Source organism: Rhinatrema bivittatum, chromosome 1 (assembly GCF_901001135.1).
Source record: "Rhinatrema bivittatum chromosome 1, aRhiBiv1.1, whole genome shotgun sequence".
Taxonomy (NCBI): Eukaryota; Metazoa; Chordata; class Amphibia; order Gymnophiona; family Rhinatrematidae; genus Rhinatrema; species Rhinatrema bivittatum.
In genome coordinates this window covers 388,262,166-388,284,694 of record NC_042615.1, presented here as the reverse complement: position 1 = coordinate 388,284,694, position 22,529 = coordinate 388,262,166, and the positions used below count along the sequence as shown (strand labels likewise).

Genomic DNA, 22,529 nt, shown 5'->3' with positions numbered 1-22,529 from the left:
ATCTGTTACAGGAAGGTATGGTAAAAGCAGTTAACGTAGTTGGATTTTAAAAGGTTTTAGACAAATTGCTGGAGGAAAAGTCCATAAACCATTATTAGCCATGTAGACTTGGGAAAGCCACTGCTTATCCCTGGTTATGAGTGGCATCCTTTGTTATCAGTTTAAATTGATTTTCACTCAGAAATTCCCAGATTTTTCCAAAAGTGACAATCTGTTTAAAACCGATTTTCGCCCTAATTTTAGGCTGATTAAAGAGCAGCTCCAAAACTGTAGATGCAGCACCTCAAGGTCTTCAGCAACTGCTGGAAGCCAGTGCAAGCCAAAAATCTGCAGCGTTTCAAGTTCTGCCCCCACCACCAGCGATAGCACTCTCCCTCCAGTGACGCTGATGTGCTGTTTCAAGTCCTGCCTCTCCCCCCCCCCCCCCCCCCCCACCCCTCGTCACCAAGCAGCCAAAGCACCTGCTGCTTGGTTCCGCCAGTGCAGTATTTGAAGTGAGCCATGCCCATCAGAAGCAATTCCCTGTAGGCTCCTTGGCTCAACAAAAAAAGAAGTGCAATGCTGCAGAGCACAGGAGACTCAACAAGCATGCTGCTGAAGGAAAGAGAAGATATCTGCCTCGACCACTAGTAAGGATGAATGCAATGGGAGGGAAGCGAGAGATTCTCTTTAGGGATGTGGGGAAAGAAAAGGAAATAATTGCTAGAAAGGAGATGGAGTAGAGATAGTGATACTGCTGAGTGGGAAATAGGGGAATCTGCTTAATAATCGTTTATTGTCCTGGCTTCTGTCCACCAAAATAAATTCTGACATTTACCTAGAAAAATGAGTCACATTTTTCCACTGATTTTCTCTGATTTTTTTTCTTGTCATAATAACCCCTGATAAATTCCCAGGAAAATTAAATAAAAATAAAAACAGAAAATGAAGGGTCCCTAGTTATGAGCAAGAAGGATTGGACCTAATCTTTGGGATCCTATCAGGTACTTGTGACCTGGAGATGGATAGAACATCAAGGAAATAGAAGCTTCAATACGTTTGTGATTAGTTATATCATCTAATTTCAGCTGTGAAGAACAATATCCTTTTTATTGAGCAATGACAGTTTTAGTCTTTATTTATTTATTTATTTAACAATTTTATATACCGAAATTCTTGTAAAGAGGTTACAAATCAGTTCGGATTACATTGAACAGTAACAATGCTTCAGAAAAGAGCAATTAGAAAACGAAGTCTTAATGCAGTTTTGCAGTGTTCAATTTGTGTTACTCTAGCTCCATGTGTCTGGTTCAAGTGGCATACAGCTCCTTTAATGGTGACCTGGCTTGTTCCTACAACACCAACACACACATTCACATGCACACTCCCCAAAAGGTAGATGTAAAGGTGTAGCAGGGTAGCCACCTTCCAAGTCAGTCTAGATTATATTATTACTAACATTCTTTCTGCCACAACTCTGGGAACCCTGCCATCTTCCTTTTCTGGCCCTTCAAATTAGAGAAAGGGACAGACTTCTTTTCCATCAATAAGCAGGCTAATTTAGCCATGATCTAATGTGAAGTCTTCCGGCGGTACCGAATAGACCTGTCTTTCCAAGCTAAGTAGAGCTTTGAGTTCTAGTGAGCATCTGCGGGAGTTGCCTCAAGACACCTCCTCAGTCTTTTTTTTTCTCTCTCACTTTTTGTTTAAAAGTGTTTATTTTTGATTTTTTTTTTCCATTACCTAAGCTGCTCTACAGCACCCAAAACGGCACTTTTCAGACAGAGAATACTAGCAGGCTGGTGGCATCACAGAGGTATTATGAGGAATGTCAGCAAACCTTTTGATCTGTCTCTATCTGCTGGTTCATATATATAACCTCCACTGGTGTGGCCTGGTTTGACTGGATGAAGATGAAATGGCATTAACTAGCTTTGCACAGTCAGGCCTTGCAGATACGTAACCATTTCTGAATATCTCAGATATTAATTGTAAATTCCTGAACATACCCAGATCAGTCCAGAAAAGTGGGTTGTGTATCCCTACCAGCAGATGGAGTCAGAGAACAATTAGAACTTTGGGCACTGCTACATTACAAGAGTGCCACCTGCAATCATTCAGTATTTCTCTGATTCCAGCGGGTGGTACAGATGTACACCTGCAGTCTTTAGTTATATTTTTTATTTAGTTAGTTTGAATTTAATTTTTTGGTTTACGGTCACTTCCTGAGATGTTAGGCGCCTTTTGTGGGCCATCCCTCAGTGGAAGTCGGGCGTCCGGGGAATTGGATATTCCTGTCAGGGTTTCGCCTGCCACAGTTCAGTATCCGACGACCAGGGGCTCCTGGCTACTCACCACCGTCTCTGCTACAGCTGCTCCCTTGTCTCCTGCAACAGCTTTTCTCTGTGTCTTGGTAAAGTTTAATTTTAAAAAAAAAAAAAACCCAACTGTTTTCACTGCGGCTGTCTGACAGTCTTCAGTGCTGATGTAAGGAGAGGTGCAGAGGGGACTGAGTCTTTTAAGGCTGGCCGAGGAAGCTGTCAGCAGTGTTCCCCTCAGCTCCCGGGGCTCCGGGTCATTTTATGAGGGCAAGGGTGAGATTTTCTCCGTGTGCCTCGTTTACTCGCCACTTCCCTGCTGGGGGCCTTGCGATTTCACTACAAACAGGTTCCTTTCCCATGGCATGGCTACGCACATTTTTTTTTTTTCTTTTCTCCTCAGCCGGTAGTCTCTTAGCCCGCAGCACGAAAAGTTTGTTTTTTCTGGTCCTGCCTGACTGAAATTTTCGTCACGGCTCCGAGCATTTCTTTTTTTATTTTATTCGCACCCTTTTCTATTTCACTTCAGACTATAGGCATGCTGCTGCGGATGGGACTGAAAACAGAATCGCAGGCCTGCCGCACGTGTGGGTCACGCGGCCAGGCGTTAGATGCGGCCTCCTTATGCGCAGCGTGTTCCCCGTGGTTAGAGGGCTCTTCAGGGCTTCTTGCCTCCTCCCTCGAGGACGGAACGTCTGTCTAACCTTCGCAGGAAGAGGATTCTCTGCCTGTTCTAGCCCCAGTGAGTGAAGACCTCACCGGGGGAATTGATGATATCAGCCCATCTGACTCTCCAGTGGGGGAGGGGGACCCGGAGGGGTTTTCCCCAGAATTTGTCCTCCTTATGCACCAGGCTTTCCTGGCAAGGAAACGCTCGGCGATAAAGTGGCCCAGTCTTCTGGGGGCAGGTTCAGACCCGCCTGAGAAAGGAGGTCGGAGTGTGGACCCTCGTCAGCACCTCTCTGATCAGGCTCACCCCACAGGGGATTCTCCCCAGGGTACGTGAGATCCGATTCCAGGGTCTGGGCCAACGCTGACTTCTTGGGTAGTAGGGGTGACAGACCCGGATCTGCGGCCGGATCCAGCTGATGTGGATACTGATGATCCGGATGAGCCCGATGACCCCAGCATGGTGCGTTTGTTCAAGCGGGATGAGTTAAGACTCCTTATTCCCCAGGTCCTTGAAGTTCTGGGACTTAAGGCTTCTCAAAAAGAGTCTGTCAACAAGGGTATCAATCCAGTCCTCGACGGCATTAGGAGTCCCACAACATCTTTTCCTCTGTCTAAGAAGGTTCGCAACCTAGTGACCCGGGAGTGGGAAATTCCGGCTTGAAGGTGGGCAGAGCTATGGCAAAACTGTACCCGTTATCGTCTGATGTTTTGGATTTACTGAAGATTCCAAAGGTGGGTGCCGCGGTCTCGGCAGTCATGATGAAGACCACTAACCCGGTTGCTGGGACGGCTGCCCTTAAGGATATGCAGGACCGTAAGCTGGAGATCCAGTTGAAGCGAGGATTCGAGGTTGCGCTAGCCTCATGCAGAGGGCCTATCTGTGTTGGGTCCAGGAGTCGGCTGCCGGGGCCGGTACGGGTGACATTGGGGCTCTGCAGTTCGCCCGCCTAGAAGCAGGCATCGCTTATGTTGCAGATGCTTTGTATGATCTGGTGAGGACCTCGGCGAGAGGTATGGTGTCCTTGGTGTCAGCGCAGCGCCTCCTCTAGCTGCAAAAGTGGGCTGCGGATTTGTCCTCCAAGTCCCAGCTTTGCAATCTACCCTTTAAGAGCAAGCTCCTGTTTGGGGAGGATCTGGATCAGCTAGTAAAGCTGCTTGCCGAATCCAAGGGCAATCAGTTGCCGGAAGATAAAAGATCTTCTAAGAAAGTCTTCCCTCCTTGAGCTAGATTTTGGGACTCTCGCCGCTTCAGAGTGGGTAGATACTCTGCACCTCCTGCTTCTAAACGTGCTTCGGGGCGCCAGCAGTCCTTTCTCGCCGGCCCGGAAGAGATTCAGGACATCTTGGTGCAGGAAGTAATAAAAAAAAACCCCAATGAAGCCACGAGCACCCATTCCATCATCGAAGCTGTTGGAGGCAGATTATCCAACTTTTACATGGAATGGGCAAGAATTACATCAGACCGCTGGGTCTTAGAAATGATCAAAGACGGGTATGCACTGGAGTTCTCGCGCCCAGTCCAGGAGGTTTTTGTGGAGTCCCAAGTGCCCTCAAGTGTCAAGTGAGAGGCGGTCCGGGTGACTCTACAACAACTTCTCGATCTCAAAGCTATTGTCCCAGTTCTGGAGACTCAACAGGGACGAGGTCAGTACTCCGTGTACTTTGTGGTCCCCAAGAAGGAGGACACGTTTCGGCCCATCCTCGATCTGCAGAAGGGGAACCGTTGCCTTCGGGTTCCTCGCTTTCATATGGAAACCCTGAGGACAGTGATGGCTGTGGTTCGAAAAGGGGAGTTTCTCGCTTCTCTGGACCTCACGGAGGCGTATTTACACATTCCGATTCGGCTGAATCACCAGAGGTTTCTGCGGTTCAAGGTCTTGGTACGACACTTCCAATTTTGAGCCCTCCCATTTGGTCTCGCAACAGCTCCTCGCAAGTTCACCAAGGTGATGGTGGAGGTGACGGCCTTCCTTCATCAGGAGGGAATATTGGTCTACCCGTACCTGGACGACTGGTTGATTTGCGCGAAGTCTCGGGAGGACTGCGAGAGATCAGTGCACATGGTGATGTTCACATTGTGATCCCTAGGTTGGGTAATCAATGTGCAGAAGAGTCATTTGGAACCCACTCAGAAGTTGATTTATCTCTGAGCACAATTCGATACCTTGCTGGGAAAAATGTTTCTAGCGGCGGACCAATTAGGGAAGTTGCAAGAACAAATACATTCCTTTCTTCGAAGGAACAGTCCCACAGTATGGCATCATCTTCAGGTCTTAGGCTCCATGGCTTCAACCTTGGACTTGGTTCCTTGGGCATTCGCTCATTTAAGACCTTTACAACGTGCGCTTTTGTCTCGCTGGAGACCGGTGTCAGAGCAATTCCATCTACCAATGCCTCTACTTCCGGAATCCAGAGCCAGTCTGTCATGGTGGCTGTCACTGTACAATCTGGAACGGGGAGTGGATTTGGACACTCCGAATTGGCTGATAATCTCCACCGATGCTAGCCTCTCAGGTTGGGGGGCGGTGTGTGCAGACAGGTCCGCCCAAGGGCTCTGGTCGGCGATGGAAAGATCCTGGTCCATAAACCAGCTCAAGACCAGGGCTGTACGTCTGGCCCTGTGGGCGTTTCTTCCTTGGATCCAGGGCAGAATGGTGCGAGTCTTCTCGGACAATGCTACAACGGTGGCGTACATCAACCGGCAAGGTGGGACTCTAAGTCCTGCCGTAGCACTGGAGGCACGTCTTCTGTTCACCTGGAAGGAGCGCCATCTCGAGGGCATTGCCGCATCCCATGTCGCAGGAGTAGAGAATGTGCGAGCTGATTATCTCAGCAGTCAGCAACTTAAGGGGAATGGGAACTATCTCTGGAGGTATGGAATCTCATTTGCGCCAGATGGGGAACTCTTCAGCTGGATCTGATGGCAACGCAGGCGAACGCAAAAACAGTTCGTTTTTTCAGCCGTCACCGAGAACAGGGCATAGACGCTCTCGTGTGTCCTTGGCCCACGGGGATTCTTCTGTATGCCTTCCCGCCCTGGCCCCTCATAGGTCGGCTTCTCTGTTGCATAGAGTGGCACCCGGGAAGAGTGATTCTGGTGGCGCCGGAGTGGCCACGTCGTCCGTGGTTTGCGGATCTGGTACGCTTGGCTCTAGAGGGTCCACTTCAGCTGGCTCATCTAACGCATCTGCTCTGTTAGGGGCCCATATTTTCGGATCGGGAGGATCGCTTCTCTCACGGCTTGGCTTTTGAGAGGCGACGTTTACGCTTGAGGGGGTTATTCAGAACAAGTCCTTTCCACCCTCCTACAGACGAGACGTCCAGCCACCTCTATGGTCAATGTGAGAGTTTGGAAGCTTTTTGAGAAGTGGTGTCGTCAGCTTTCCTGCGATCCTTTAGCGGTGCATGTTCCTCGGGTGCTTGACTTTCTGCAACAGGGCCTCCCTAAGGGCTTGGCTTTCAATTCCCTTCGTGTACAAGTTGCAGCTCTAGGTGTCTTGCGGGGAAACTTTGACGGCTGTTCGCTGGCAGCGTATTCGAATATTGCTCGGTTTCTTAAGGGAATCAAACATTTGCACCGTCCCATCCATTCGGTGTGTCCGGATTGGAGTTTGAATTTAGTCCTGCGAGTTCTATGTGGCGTCCTTTCAAGCCTCTGACTTTGAAAATGGTGTTTTTAGTGGCCATTTGCTCGGCCCGTCGGATCTCAGAGTTGCAGGCGCTGTCTTGTCGGGATCCTTTTCTTCAGATATACAACGATCGGGTATTGTTACGTACGGTTCCGTCCTTTGTCCCTAAGGTGGTTTCAGCCTTTCACGTCAATCAAACTGTGGAGCTTCCGGGGTTCCCTAACTGGTCCCAGGAGTCTTCTCAGAACAGAGACCTTCATTTTTTGGATGTGCGGCGTGCCTTATTGCATTATCTGGAGGTTACCAATGACTTCAGATGTTCTGATCATTTGTTCGTTCTCTTTGGTGGCCCAAAGAAGGGGGACAAAGCGTCAAAAGTGACCATATCTCGGTGGATTAAGGAAGCCATTTGCGCGGCATACATAGCCCGAGGGCATCAGGTGCCTTTGGGTCTCAGAGCTCATTCCACTAGGGCTCAGGCTACCTCCTGGGCAGAGTGTCAGTTACTGTTGCCTCAGGAGATCTGTAGGGCGGCGGTATGGTCGTCTATTCACACTTTTACGAAACATTACCGATTGGACATGGAGGAGCAGAGGTGATATGACACAGTCTTTCACATACTTGAAAGGTTTTAATGATTCAAAGTCAACGACAAACATTTTCTGATGGAAAAAAATCAGTAGAATCAGGGGTCTTGATTTAAAACTCCAGGGAGGAAGACTCAGAACCAATGTCAGGAAGTATTTCTTCCCGGAGAGGGTTGTGGATGCCTGGACGCCCTTCTGGAAGAAGTGGTGAGGACCAAAACTGTGAAGGATTTCAAAATGGCATGGGATAAACACTGTGGATCCATAAAGTCTTGAGGATGTGAATGAAATGAAGAGAAGAGGCATCGGGTTGGCTTACGGGAATGACAACTACTACCCTTATTCAATAAACATACCCACGGTTAATGTGACTCCAACATTGCTCTATGCTTCAACGGCAAGAGGAAATGTGGGAAAAAGGATCGGCATTCACAAATAAGCGTGGGAGTAGCTTGCTTGTTATGGCGGTTACTACCCCAAACCAAATTAGCCTGATACTTCACTTTCAATGCATATCCAAGTAGCTCTCTGTTTCAATGGCAGGGGGAATGAAGAAAAGAGGATTTATATTCAAACAACCAACAAGGATTAAATTGCACAGGCTGGAAAAACAAATAAGTGTGGGAGTAGCTTGCTTGCTACGGCGGTTACTACCCCGACCCAATCAAGCCTGATACTTCACTTTGAGTACATATACAGTGCAGCTCACTGCTTCAACGGCTGGGGGAATGAAGAAAAGAGGATTTATATTCAAACAACAACCAACAAGGACTAAATTGCACAGGCTGGGCAAACAAATAAGTGTGGGAGTAGCTTCTTATTGCGGTGGTTACTACCCCTAACCAATTAGGCTTGATACTTCACATTGATGCAGCCCCAGCACTGCTCTCTACATCAGTTGGCGGGGGTGGAAGAAAATTAGAACCAAAAAGTTACCAATAAGGGCCCTGACCTCAGCGGTCAGAGTAACAGATGAGTATGAGAAAAATAAGTATGAAAGCTTGCTGGGCAGACTGGATGGGCCATTTGGTCTTCTTTTGCTGTCATTTCTATGTTTCTATGATGAACCGTCCTTCGGGGAGAGTGTGCTTCATGCGGGTCTTTCGGGTTCCCGCCCAGTGTAGGGTGGCTTGGGTCATCCCACTTTTCTGGACTGATCTGGGTATGTTCAGGAAATGAAAATTGGTTCTTACCTGCTAATTTTCGTTCCTGTAATAACACAGATTAGTCCAGAGGCCCACCCCTTTCTTCAGATACCGAAAGACTGTCTTGGTCAGAACCTGCTTAAGTTTTTTTATTGTTGAAGCTCCTTTTTTTTTTTGCAGACATGATTCATGGAGCAGTTTTTAGCAGTTGTTCGGTCTGGTTTTTTGCCAGAGACGAAGTGGTAGTCCGGAAATTTGGTTGGGTGCTACCCTTCATTATTTAGTTCTGTTAGCATGGGCTTGGGTACAGGTCAATACTGAGTGACTGCAGGTGGCACTCTTGTTATGTAGCAGTGCCCAAAGTTCTAATTGTTCTCTGACTCCACCTGCTGGTAGGGATACACAACCCACTTTTCTGGACTGATCTGTGGTATTACAGGAACAAAACTTAGCAGGTAAGAACTAATTTTCATGTCATTTGGTCATTTTTTTCTTTAGAGCTTACTATAAAACTATCAGTAGTTGCCCACTGGATGATTCTGTCAAACAGTAATGAATTGTTCTGGCACCCTTGTCATCGATGCCCTCGACGCCCACGTCGTTTCCATCGGTGTCTTTGTTCCTATCGATGCGGTCATCGACTCCGTCGATGCCCGTATCATTTTTCCGGTGCCAACGATGTTTTTAGATTATTCGATGCCACATCGTTTCCATAGATACCTACGCCAATGCCGTCAGTGCTTCCATCACTGTCATCATAGCTCTGCCCGGGTCATTGACATTTTTTCATATATATATTTTTGATGATAACTTTGAGGCCGCTTCGGCCACCATCGACACCGTCAATACCGACATAGCACCGCCACATAATGCCCTTGCTAAACACAGTGCTCCATGCTTTGGGTTCTTATTAAAGCCCCGTATTAGACCACGACACTGCATACTGTCAGGAGCAGTGCAGGCATGCTGACAGTCCGTCTTCATTCGCCATCCAAGACAGCAAGGGCATCTACCTCGGCGCTGGGGAAAGACAGGGCCGAGCACCGTGGCACTCAGTGTCACTGACATGGTGACAGTCTGCCACCGACGCCATCCAGCACTTTGGTGCTGTCCTTCTCGGTGCTAGACAATGCCTGGGCCGAGCAACATCACCACTGCCATCGCCATTGTTCCGCACAGTGCTGGCAGTCCTTGGTGCTCCAGAAACACCAGAACGAGTTCCGAAGAATTCTGCACTGGTGTCACGAGACATCGAGCCGCTGCGACAAGGGCCGGGTTCATGAGCTGTTAATTGGCTCCCCTGTTCCCGAGGCGTGCCCCACCGACGGTGAGGGATTGTGGCCCTCCACAAAAAACTAGCGCCAGCCACGCTCAGCCTGTCTCCTCTATACCTGCGCCACCATACCAGATATCAGAGTTGAGATGGACGTCGACGTCTACGTCCACAGGCTACCCCTCGATGACTCCTGAAATCCACAGAGCCAGCAATCTTCACCGGCTCGTCCTTCGGCGATCCACGTCTGATGGTAAGTACCCGCTTCTGTGGCATTCCCATTGAGATGTGTTCTCTAGTTCGGACCACATGGTTTGAAAAGTTCTAGGTCATCTACCTTCCAAGAACCGTATTAGTGTCACATATCGCTATTGCCAGCTATGTCAGCCACAATACCAAGAGAACCTCTCTATCATTTCTTTGGGATTGCATCAGGAAATCCTCCCGCTTTCAGCAACGGGACTCTGTACTGATTAATGCTCTGGATTCTGGTTCCTAATTCAGAGCCAAAGTTCCAGATGCATTCGCTGATCTGCTAAACACGAGATCCAGCAAGTACTACCTCAGGTGCAAGTCCACCTCGAAGCCTGACGACAGGTCTCGATGTTTCCTTGTACAACACACAGAAATGCGGGTAAGACTTTACCGCTCATGCTCCCGTGGGACCTTACATGATATCCAGATTACATCAGCCTCACCAGTTGGACACCTCCTGGTCTCCCATCTGGCCGGATATCAGAGCGGCCACCCCACTTTGTACAAAGGTTCCCGGTACACTCCCCCAGACGCTACAAAGCGCAGCAGGGAGGGGGGTTGGGCAGTTTTCATTACACTATTCTTTCTTTCAACAGAAAGTAGTTACTCTCTGCCCATCCTGGTCCTCAGAAATACCAACTTTCTTCAGAAGGCACAGGTAAAATGGTATCTCTCATCACCATGCTTCCATATCGCAGTAAGTAGATTGCCTCTAATCTTTCTATGTGCTTCATGGTGAGTCAACAATATTACAATCCCAAGCTCTGCCGGTTGCACCAGCTTCGGGAACAGGGATATTTCATTGAATCACTATCGGTGACTGCTGTTTCTCTACGGAGTACAGCATCATTCACACTTTTCCTTGCATGGACGGCTGCATAACCACGGTCAGTCCACACAAGGAGTTCTAACTTCTTCATGACTCACTATAAAATTACTGCCTGGGATTACTGTCACTGCCGTAAATCCCTTATACAACACTTCTGGACACCACAGTCACAATGACCTTTCTGCCCAGCAACTGCGCAGACATTCTAACAAATTCCTATATGTCCCTGCGCACATATTCCATAACCTCAGCCCCTCAATTCTTCATTGTCGGGCCATGGGGTTTTTTTCACTATGCACTTTCCTCAGAGATCCAAAACTCCTATCGGTTAGATTCAGTGAAATTTCATTATCAGTGGGTCTAAGCTGTTCAACCGCTTTTGTCCCTTATCCATATTGCAGATCTAGAACCAAAACCTAGTCTGGTCCTGCTCATGCTCACATTTACTCAGGGTTGTAAAGTTTGACCTAAAATCTTCTCAACCCAATATGCCTATATTCCGCTCCAGGCACAATTTCACATGAAATTCCTAGAGCTTGTAGTCATGAGTTATACCCTTATGCCTTCCAATACTGCCTCTGCAACAAATCTTTGTGCATACAGATAGCATAGGGACAATGTGCTTTCCAACATACAAGCACGCACAACCTCTTAGCTGCTCTGCAAGGAAGCTGCGCAGCTCTACCCTTGGCCCTTGCTCACTCCATGTATCCTCGGGCCACTTATCTAAGAGACTTACCGAACGCAATAGCAGACCTTCTCCATATAGGATTCCATCCTCCAGAATGATCTCGAACTACATATGTAACAAGAAAAATCTTCTAGCGCTGAGGTCAACCGAACTTGCCCTCTGCGTCCGAATCGAACCATATGGTGCACAGATTCTACACTCTACACATGTTTCCAATGCGTTCCCATACATGCCTTTCTTCCATCAAGGGCCTCTTAAATGTGTCTCTTCTGCTGCCTCTCATAGCCAGCACTCTTCTAATGCTAAACCAGGACAGGGTTCACTGTTCCTCAGACCCACGTCCTGGCCGAGACCAGTAAGCTTCCCATACTTCTCAATCTATCACACCAGTAACCAATTCGCCTTCTCACAAGTCAGTCTCAAATCGTAGACTCACTAATGTTCTTAGGTACTGGTAGCGTCACAAAACCTTCCACACATAAATCCTACCATTCAAAATGCATGATTTACCACATGACGCATACAAAAGGGTATTACCCTTTTTCTACACCACTCTTTTCTCTTGCTCCCTCGGATTCTGCTCCCCAGACATCCTCCACATAGGTACACCTCTGTTCCAATTGGTTTATCGTTTGGGAATGGGGATACCTGATTAACGGTAAACCCCTTCTGAGTCAGCTTACCATGGATTATCCACTGATCAAGCCGCCTTTATTTTCACTAGTCACGGAATGGAACCTATATCTCATGCTTATAAGTCTCTTACGTTCTCCGTTCGAGCCTTTCCATTCCTCTCATTTCACAGTTTGGCATGGGAAATTCTTTCCCTCATAAACATCACTTCTGCCAACAAAGTCATGAGTTACACATACTCATCCGACCCTGCATTCCTCCGTGACCGAGTGGTTTTACATATTCAACTTCATATCCTTCTTATGGTAGACGTTGCATCTCACCTTACTCAGAATATACTCTGCCCATTTTTCCAACACCTCTCCCTCACCAAAGCGAGAGGGATTTTCCACTCCTTGGACTGTAATAGTGCACTTGCATTCTATCTAGCTCGCACTACACTCCATAGGAATTCCACCTAACTCTTTCCTTCTGTGGCAAGAGACAAGCTGCGAGTTCCAATGGGCAAACAGACCTATTCCTCCTAATTGACGGTCTGTATCTCTTTTCTACCAACAAGCAGGCATTTCACTACAACACTGTGTGTAACCACACTCTGTTGCATCCGTCCCAGCCTCCATAGCTTACCTTCGGACGGTGCTGCTTGTACATATTTATCAGGCTGCAACCTGGAGCTCTCTCCATACCTTCGCAGCCATTATTGCTTAGATACGACTAGCCAGCATGCTCCATGTTTGGCCAGTCCGTCTAATCCTATTCTTTTCGGTTTAACTACCAATATGCTTCCACCAACCCGTTAAGGGTTTCAGGATGCCCTCCGTCCCAAATTCCATCCCCGTCATTGCGCCTTCGCGCGTCTTGGCTGCATTTGTGCACTCTTGGGCATCCTCAGCACGGTACTCACCCATATGTGAGGACTACCATCCTGCTTGTCCTGTGAGAAAGCAAATGTTGCTTACCTGTAACAGGTGTTCTCACAGGCCAGCAGGATGTTAGTCCTCACGAAACCCACCCACCACCCTGCGGAGTTGGGTCCATATACGTTTTTACTTTTATTTTAGTTTCGCTTGCGCTTTTAGCTATAAGACGAGACTGAGGGAGACACCTGTGGTTCACAGGGATAATTGCAGGCTGAGCATGCTCAGTGCACTCAGAGTGCCAGTGTCAGTCAAAGCTTTATATAATCTTTGACAGAAAGGTTTTCCGTACAGGGCTCCATCCTGTGATGTCACCCATATGTGAGGACTAACATCCTGCTGTCCTATGAGAACACCTGTTACAAGTAAGCAACATTTGCTATATGCACTTGAATAACTTTTTATTTTTTCCTTTGGAACATGGACACCTTGACAGTAACCAGCTGGCAGATAGGCAACTAATTTGACAAATATTGTGAACTCCAAATACTGAGAAAAACAACTTCATTTAACTGTTATTAGCTCTAAGATGTAGCTGTAGAAATAAATAACATTACATAATAATGCCATCCACATGCAGATAAGCATTTCATCAGAACTGGTTGCTCTAGAGAAATTTTGATGATAATGATAAACTTAAGCTATAAAATATAGCGATTGAAAAGTTCTTCCTATGATCCACTCTAATGTAATCTTGTCCTCTTCTCATTTGCAGGATTTGGTGGGACAAAGAGAAGATAATACTTCAAATGAAAATGTGCTTAAAAATAAACCTTTGAAATTTCTATTAGTTTAATTTTGCTGATTATTTCATGTTATGAAAATGTCTGTATCAATGAACAAAGGAGCTACTTTATAACAAGGATATGAAAATAATGCATATACATACATTTATTTTGTGCTTTTTATCTCTACTGTATAGAAAATTCTCAACTGGTCATTTTCAATAAGATAAATTCAAGGCCTAAGGAATTTGATCCTGATTGTGAGGAAAGTTATCAGGCCCCCAGGCAGATAGTCAATCACCATATACATGCTTTTCCAACAAGTTAAAAATACTAGAAAGAAAATCTTTTTAGGGTTTGGGTTATTAAAATATTTCTTGGTTTTAGTGCTGCTATCGTGTTTCCCCGAAAATAAGCCCAACCCTGAAAATAAGCCCTAGCTTGAGTTTTCAGGATTTCTGGAGTGGGCTTGAAATATAAGCCCTACTCCAAAAATAAGCCCTAGTTATAGGTGGACGCGCAGTTGCAACCCGAGACTTGTCCGACCCCCCCCCCCCCTCCCCCCAAGACATACCGAAAGTCCCTGGTGGTCCAGCGGGGTCCCGGGAGCAATCTCCCCCTCTCAGGCCGTCGGCTGCCACTAATCAAAATGGCGCCGATGGCCCTTTGCCCTTATCGTGTGACAGGGGCTATCGGTGCTATTGGTCAGCCCCTGACACATGGTAGTAGCAATGGATGGCCCGTGCTGGCCGTCCATTGCTCCTACCATGTGACAGGCCGGCCAATGGCACTGATAGCCCCTGTCGCATAGTCCCCTCTACATGCACTGCCTGTTACCATCTCTTTACGTAAATATGCTTTTTGCTGTATCATTTTATAACTGTAAAGTTATGCAGTGTAAAACCATGGGAGCAATCCCCTGCTTAGGGAATGTGCTGGAGGACAGAAGTCTGGACTCCAACAGTTTCTTCACAAAACCTTTTATTTATGCAGAAAAAGCAGTCTTGACAAAGTTGCAGCAATTAAACATAAGCAGTTATGGCATATGTGTAATTGCCTACTACCTGGTGCATCCCTGTTCCCTCTGGGGTCTGCTTACTTCTCCCTCTTCTCAAGGAAACTCCCTGGACCTAGGATTCCCTTCCAGTGTGTCTAAATGCCTGATCCTAGCCTTTTAAGAGGGTCTTAATGTAGATTCCTTTTCAAACCCTCCCCCTCAACTTGACTTTCCCAGGTCAAGTGCCTGCCCCTACTACGGTTATTTCCCCGTGAAGGGATTTGGCTTCCTGATTGTTAAAGGTGTTCCCATCTCCATTGTGGAGAAGGGAGAAATTGGGTTCTAACCCTTAAACCCAGGGACCAGCTTACTGCTTCCCCTTTGTTTCTGGGCTAACTTGACTTACCTTTTTCCTGGTTTCTTCAAAAATATACCGATTAGTCTCCACATCTCCCTCTGGAGGGATGAATACTTGGGAAGGCTTCTCTATCCCATGGTCTCTATTAATGACAGCCTCCAGACGCTGACAACCACTATGGGTGTCCGTGTCCCCCCCCCCCCCCCCGGGGCTGTTATCATGGTTTAGGCATCTTAGATCCCCTGATGTATAAATCTGGATCTCTCAACTGGAAGGCCTCACTGCGGGCTGAGCTGGTCAGATTAGTCATTAGCTGGCCCCAGAGAGTCTCAAATTCTGGATAATCCTGACCCAGAACAGCAGGATATAGACCAGAAAGAACTATTTCCATGCTGGCTTGTCTAGCTGGGGTCACCATCAAGATCTGGTTAGTCGGGTACTGTCACTGGTCATTATATATACAGATAAAGGGACACTGTCTTGTCATAGCTGACCTGTCCATTCTCAGCTAGCTCCTTGCAGCTGAGAGTTCTGCTTCCAGAGTCTCAGGGCTGGCATGGGAGAACTGTTCAGTTGTACTGGAACCACAAAAGTGGAAAGCCCCAGCAGGACAAAAATATGGGGTCATTCCATTGACAACTATAGGTTCACCTCTTGCCCCAAGGCAATCATGGGTGAAGTGATCTCTCTCTCCACAGCTGAAGCAATGTGGTGGACCTATGTCCAGTGACTGGTATTGCAGACTGCAACCTCCCAATCCCATGGTGGCGGTCTCTCAGGCGTGTTCTAGCATTGACTGCTTGATGTAAGGCATCAGCTGCTTCCAAGGCTGTCTCTAGGGTGATCTTCAGATGCAGACATACCCACTTTCACATAGGCCTGCAAGCCATCCAGAAACTATAGAATCAGGTTGGCTACTTCTGTGCCTCTCTTTCCTTCAGGCTATATCCATTTCCCACCTATATCTTTTAGCCAGTAAAAAAAAACCAAAAAAAAAACCTGAGGATTCTCCCCAGACTGAAGGATTCCCTGCCACAACCGTTGCCAGTATACTTCTGGGGTGTATCTTGCCCTTTCAAGGACGGCAGCCTTAACCTCTGTATAGGTGGCTGAAAAGCTATGCATAGGTCTCTGAGAAGTCAATATTCAGCGGGTCAATGAGAGTGAAAATTATCTGCATAACTTTACCAGGAAATTCAGCAGAACATACTTAGTGTTCTGTTGAACATAACCATATAAAGTTATCTGGGTAACTTTAGGCAGGGTATTTTTCCATCCAGACTTAGCTAGCTAACTTTAGTCTGGTAGAATTGAAGATCAGCATTCACTGATTAAGATACATGGCAACATATATATTAACATAGTAATGACAGCAGAAAAGGACCAAATGGTCCATCCAATCTACCCATCAGTGGTAGTAACTGCCACTACTGTTAAGAGTAGTAACTGCGCACTGTGCAGGTTACCCCCATGTTTTTCTTAAGGGTAGTAACACCCACTCCATGCAATTATCTCCAAACCTTATAACCCATAAAAAATTACTGCTAGCAAATGTAGTTACTGTTACGGCTATGGCTGCTGCACAACCGCCTCACCACCAGGGGTCCCTCTAGAGCTGGCTCTCCTGACAGGCCCAGTCCATCTCCCTTGTTCACTCTATGTTCTGGTCTTCCCTTTATAACTCTGCCTGACAGTTCCCTTGGTACTTCGGCATCGAGCTCGCCTGGGCTCCCTGCTCTAGCCTTCCTTGCTTGCCTTGCGCTGTGTGTGCCTTCGGGCCTTCTACCCTGCTTTGCCTTGCCTTGCGCTGTGTGTGGCCTTCGGGCCTTCTACCCTGCTTTGCCTTACCTTGCGCTGTGTATGGTCTTCGGGCCTTCTGCCCTGCCCGGCCTTGCTTACTGCGCGTGCGGTCCTCGGACCCTCTGCCCTGCCATGTGAGTGAGGCCTTCGGGCCCTCTGCTCTGCCGTGTGTGTGTGTGAGGCCTTCGGGCTCTCTGCCCTGTGTCCGTTTATGGCCTATGGGCCCTCTGCCCTGCCGGGAGTGTGTGTGTGAGACCTTCGGGCTCTCAGCCCTGTGTCCGTGTGTGGCCTACGGGCCCTCTGCCCTGCCGTGTGTCCGTGTGTGGCCTTCGGGCCCTCTGCCCTGTGTCCGTGTGTGGCCTACAGGCCCTCTGCCCTGCCGTGTGTGGCCTTCGGGCTCTCTGCTCTGCCGTACTTGTGTGTGTGGCCTTCGGGCTCTTTGCCTTACTACTAGGTACCCTGACCCAGCCTGGACTCTGACACTGTTACCTGCCGCCTGCCCTGACTCAGTCTGGACTTTGACCCTGTTACCTGCCGCCTGCCCTGACCCAGCCTGGACTCTGACACTGTTTCCAGCCATCCCTGTCTCTCTCCACCTGGGGCCACCCTTCTGGGTGGTGTTCACAACACCAGAACACAGCCCGAGCGTAACAGTTACATCCCAGTCTCCATGATTGCCTCTTTTTATCTAGCTAAATTTGTGTGGGTAATGAGTTACGTGAACAAAATTTAGCCAGACAGTAGGAGAAAATGTTCAAATTGTGGGTCTGGTCCTATTGTTCCAAAAATTACCTGGACAGACTATTTGAATATCAACTTATTTAACGTTTTCAAAAGAAACAGTCCACACCACATTTGCAGGTCTTGAGGATTTCTGACAGTATTTTTTTTTTATCCACATATATGTGGATGCGTGCACATCCTGGAAAGTAGGCTCCATTAATTGTGTGTGGAATTTTCTTGTTTTTATTTTTGATCTTTTTTTTTTGTCCTGTCTTTTGTGTTTCTTTATGAATATTTGCTTTTATTTTATGCATGGTGCTCATTGTTTCATTTGCTTCCCTTCCTCCAGACTCAGGCTTGTCCACTGCAGCCCTCTCCTCCCTTTCTCTCAACATATCCCCTTCCTGCTTCTCTTCTTTCTATCTTCTTCGTCCTCTTATTGGCTAACTGCACCAGGCTTCCACAGTATTGATGACTCTTTTCCATGGCCTAGCAATAGTGGCTCTTTTCTGGGGCCTGGCTGCAAAGCACTGCACTTGGGTAGCAGTGTCTCCTCTCTGCAGATTGATTGCAGGACACTACTACAGGTGGCAGGCATCAAGAAACAAGTGACCAGGTGCCTGGGATTTTTCCATCCCCTGTGATGCTCGTAAAAATACTGGTTCTGAAACATTGACATTTTCACATTAGGAATGTGATGACCTGCAGTAATAACTACTGTCAGATGCAGTTGTGTCTAGAGAATGTTATTTTTATTTATTTTTTTTAAATCACCAGTTAATAGAATGATGTGAAAGTTAGAGCTGGTTTTGATGAGACATTTTTAGCTTGAGGATATTTCTGGGTGGAGGGGAGTGTTAACTCTTGAAAAATTGGAGGTTGAAATGTTTACATTTCTTTTTGCTGAAATGAAAACTACTTAGTACAATGCTAGCTACAGTTTTATATTTAGACTATCAAAAGGATCAACCTTTTCCTTTGTGCTTCTTGATTTTGTACTGTGAATGTATATTTACTGTTGCCGATCGCTTTACTTTATGAAAATTGCAAACTTTTTCTCTCATTTATACCATGTTGCTTTCAGAAGAAATTTTAATGGCCATTGATTTTCCTAATATTGGTGTTTTAATAAACTATTGTTTGTCAAGATGAATGCTTTTTTATTGACTTCATTTTCTGGTGGGCTGAAGAGGGAACAGGCTAAGACTAGCAACTTTTGTCCTACCCTGGGTCTGAGCACTTTTCTAGTTTTAATTAGATTAAATGCAATCAGCAGTTTTACTTTTTCCCATTTCTATTTTAGATGTTGGGCCTTTGTTTACATACCTCCAATTTAAAGAGTTAGGGCATTTTATGGACATTAATTATGCTAATTGTCCAGAGGTCATGTATCCCAGAATCTGTCTTGGACTAGTAGCCATAATGCTCATCTGTAAGATAATATGCATTTATATGCCAGATGTACAGTAAGTAATTTTCCTGGGAATATTGAATGTCTAAAGCAGAAGTGGGAGGTGGAATAAGAAAGATGATTGCTACATCTAATTTATGGGATACATGTGAACTTGTACTGAATAGGAGATACAGACTGAATCTCCTCTGAAAGAACTCAAAAAATGAAATTTCAGATCTATTACTAGTAATTTGTAACCTATCATTATCATCATCCATTGTGCCTGAAAGCTGGAGGGTGACCAATGTAACCCCAGTATTTAAAAAAAGGTTCCAGAGGTGATCGGGGAACTATAGACCGGTGCACCTGACTTCAGTGCCAGGAAAGATCGTGGAACCTAGTCTAAAGAACAAAATCACAGAACATATAGATAGACATGGTTAATGGGACACAACCAGCATGGATTTACCCAAGGGAAGTCTTGCCTCACAAAGTTTTTTGAAATGGTTAATAAACATGTAGATAAAGGTGAGCAAATAGATATAGTGTATTTGGATTTTCAGAAGGTGTTTGACAAAGTTCCTCATGAGAGACTCCTAAGAAAATTAAAAAATCATTGGATAGGAGGCAATCTCCTTTTGTGGATTGCAAACTGGTTAAAAGTGGAGAAAGGTAAACAGGAAGTGCCTCAGGGATCTGTACTTTGGCTGGCACTTTTTAATATATTTATAAATGACATGGAAAGGAGACAAGGAGTGAGGTAATCAAACTTGCAGATGACACAAAATTATTCAGAGTTGTTAAATCTTCCTGGCTGAGACACCTCCCAGGTAAGGCCTCTGTCTCAGGTGAGAGATGGGAAGGACGAGAATGAATGACACACACACACACACCCTCCTTTTTTTGTTTGTGCTGTTTGGCTGTATTTGTGAATGTGTTCCCATTGCTGCCTGAAGTTTGCATGCATGGAACGCTGCAGAAGGGAGAGAGTTTTTTTTCCCTAATAAGAAAAAAAGGTTTGTTTAAATTGATAAATTGCAAACACATCCCTTAAGCTTTTATTTTTGGTTTGTTTTTTAAAATGTTTTGTGCTGCACAGTTCAGGTAGCGAGAGGAACCAAAGTACTCTCGGCATGGATTTGGGCTTCCTTTCTGCAGAGGCTATGACCTGGGAACCGGGAGAGGGTAGGGTCTGTCCTGCAACACAGATGTTCATTGTTTCAGAAAATTGTATGGCTATTTATGCAATATCATCAATGACCCTACCCAAAAGGGCTTGTTTATGTGCCTGAGCACAGAATAAGAGATTTGCTGGAGATAACAGACGGTGAAAGCTGGTGTTTCCTAGCGTGTAGCAGATGGACTCGGGACCAATGGGTATAGTGTACTCCTGATAGCAGTTTGGAGATGGAGTCAGATTTCAATTTGACGTCAGCCTACCTGTGCAAGAAGCTCTGCACTTCAGTATTTCTCAGTCTCCTTAGCAGTTTGGGACACTTAACACATGCTTGCACAGCGTTAGAAAATCCAAACCAAAAGAAGAAAGAAAATCTTACCTCTACAAGACGAGCCCCGATTCCTGCGGTGATACCTAAGGGTCCCTCCCCCAGTCGAGAATCCCTGAGATGATTTCCGAGATCCCTCAGAGGTAAGCCTCTGTCCGATAGCCGGTTCCCCCTGAGTGGCTGAGAGGCAGCGGGTGCAATATCAAGCGCGGCTGTGAAGGTATTCCCCTCTCTCCCCCACAGCTGGAGACCGCCCAGCACGAGACCTGAAACGCCGAGATAAGGTAAGGTAGAAAACTTTTGTCTCCGGTCTCTGAGGCTCGGCGAGCCGCACAGATCGCCATCTGGCGTCTGTGCCATTGAGTTGAGCAGCCCCATCCAGGCTAGGCCCAAACCAGTGCGAGGGTCCTTCCACGTGGAGACCCTCGGGGGGGGGGGGTCGCCATCTTGCCCGCGTGGTCATCAGCACCATTTTCCCCCCTGATCGCCATATTGTCCGCACATCTGTGTCGTGCACACAGCGACGTGCGCAACGGTGCTGGGCGCACAAATAAATCTGTGCACACAGTGGCGCACGCACATCTTCTGCATCTTGCATGCACAGCGTCGGTGCACCCGAAACGCACAAATAAGCCTCCCAGCGCATGCACATAAGCACATAGACGAGTTTTGAACCACTCCACACGCACAAATCATGGCACTGCCGGCCAAGAAAGCCAAGGGACAAGCTCTCTACCCAGCCTGCCACCTGAGAGCTGTGCAACACGAAGTGGCCTCTGCCCTGTGCCTACAGTGCAAAAAGGCTCTGGGGGAACAGAGGCAAGGCTCCCCTCAGCCAGTAGAGGAATCCGGCTCCACCAATGACAGTACACCGGACCTCAAGTCCGTCAATTGCTACCTGAGGGTACCACATTTCTGCATGGAAACCCTAGGCTCGGTCATAAGGGCAGTACAGCTGGGAGAATTTCTGACCTCTCTGGATCTATCAGAAGCCTATCTCCACATCCCAGTCCATCACTACCATCAGCGCTTTCTATGCTTCGCTATACTGGACCATCACTACCATTTCCGGGTACTATCCTTCGAAATAGCTACTGCCCCTCGGATGTTCACCAAAATCATCGTTGTAGTGGCGGCGAGACTGAGGAAAGGAGTCCTCGTACATCCATATCTGGACGATTGGCTGATCAGGGCAAAATCTCCAGAGGAAAGTCACTAGGCGACCACCAGAGTCAAGAATCTACTGCAGAATCTTAGGTGGGTCGTCAGCACAACCAAGAGCTGCCTGCAGCCCTCCCAATCACTAGAATACTTGGGAGACCGGTTCGATACCAAACAAGACAAGGTAGTTCTTCCCCCTACAAGAAGAAAGAAACTGGTCCAGTTGCGAAATCTGTTGACCTGTTTTCGCCCCAAGGTATGGGACTACCTCCAAGTTCTCGGTCTCATGAGATCAACACTAGAAGTCCCATGGGCAAGGGCCCACATGCGACCACTAGAACGTTCCCTCCCGTCGGGATGGAACCCGATGTCCAAGAACTACTCATTTCGCCTCCAGCTACCGGCAGAGGTGCGGACCCAGCTCCAGTGGTGACTACAAGAAGACCATCTGAGCAAGGGAGTAAGCTATCCCCACCGACCTGGGTCTTGCTCACCACGGATGCGAGCCTACGAGGGTGGGGAGCCCACTGCCAGGAACTGATGGCCCAGGGGCAATGGGACAAGGAAGAGTCGGGATGGAACATCAACCGACTGGAAGCCCGGGTAGTCAGACTAGCCTGCCTTCGATTCAGTCACAGACTCTGGGGGTGAATCTGTCAGTCAGGTCGGACAACACCACAACAGTTGCCTACATCAACTGCCAGAGAGGAACCAGAAGCCAACAGGTGTCCCTGGAAATCGACACCCTAATGGCGTGGGCAGAAGCAAACCTACAAGGGATCTCAGCCTCCCACATAGGGGGAAAAGACAACATCACTGCGGATTACCTCAGCAGAGAGAGTCTAGATCCAGGGGAATGGATGCTGTCGACCACAGCCTTCCAGTTGATGGTAAACCGCTGGGGAACACCAGCCATGGATCTTCTGGCAACCCGGTCCA

At 47.3% G+C, this 22,529-nt stretch overlaps 1 protein-coding gene across 4 annotated transcripts in view; it reads left to right on the top strand.

The window, feature by feature from the left end:
* Positions 1–13,808, top strand: part of SARAF (store-operated calcium entry associated regulatory factor) — a 154,185-nt gene extending 140,377 nt beyond the window's left edge. For all 4 annotated transcript variants that reach the window (XM_029601665.1, XM_029601653.1, XM_029601646.1 and 1 more), the window contains one exon: positions 13,644–13,808. In XM_029601665.1, the coding sequence (XP_029457525.1) occupies positions 13,644–13,669 (26 nt within the window). In that variant the 3' untranslated portion in view covers positions 13,670–13,808. The remainder of the gene's footprint in view (positions 1–13,643) is intronic.
* The last annotated feature ends 8,721 nt before the right edge of the window (positions 13,809–22,529 follow it).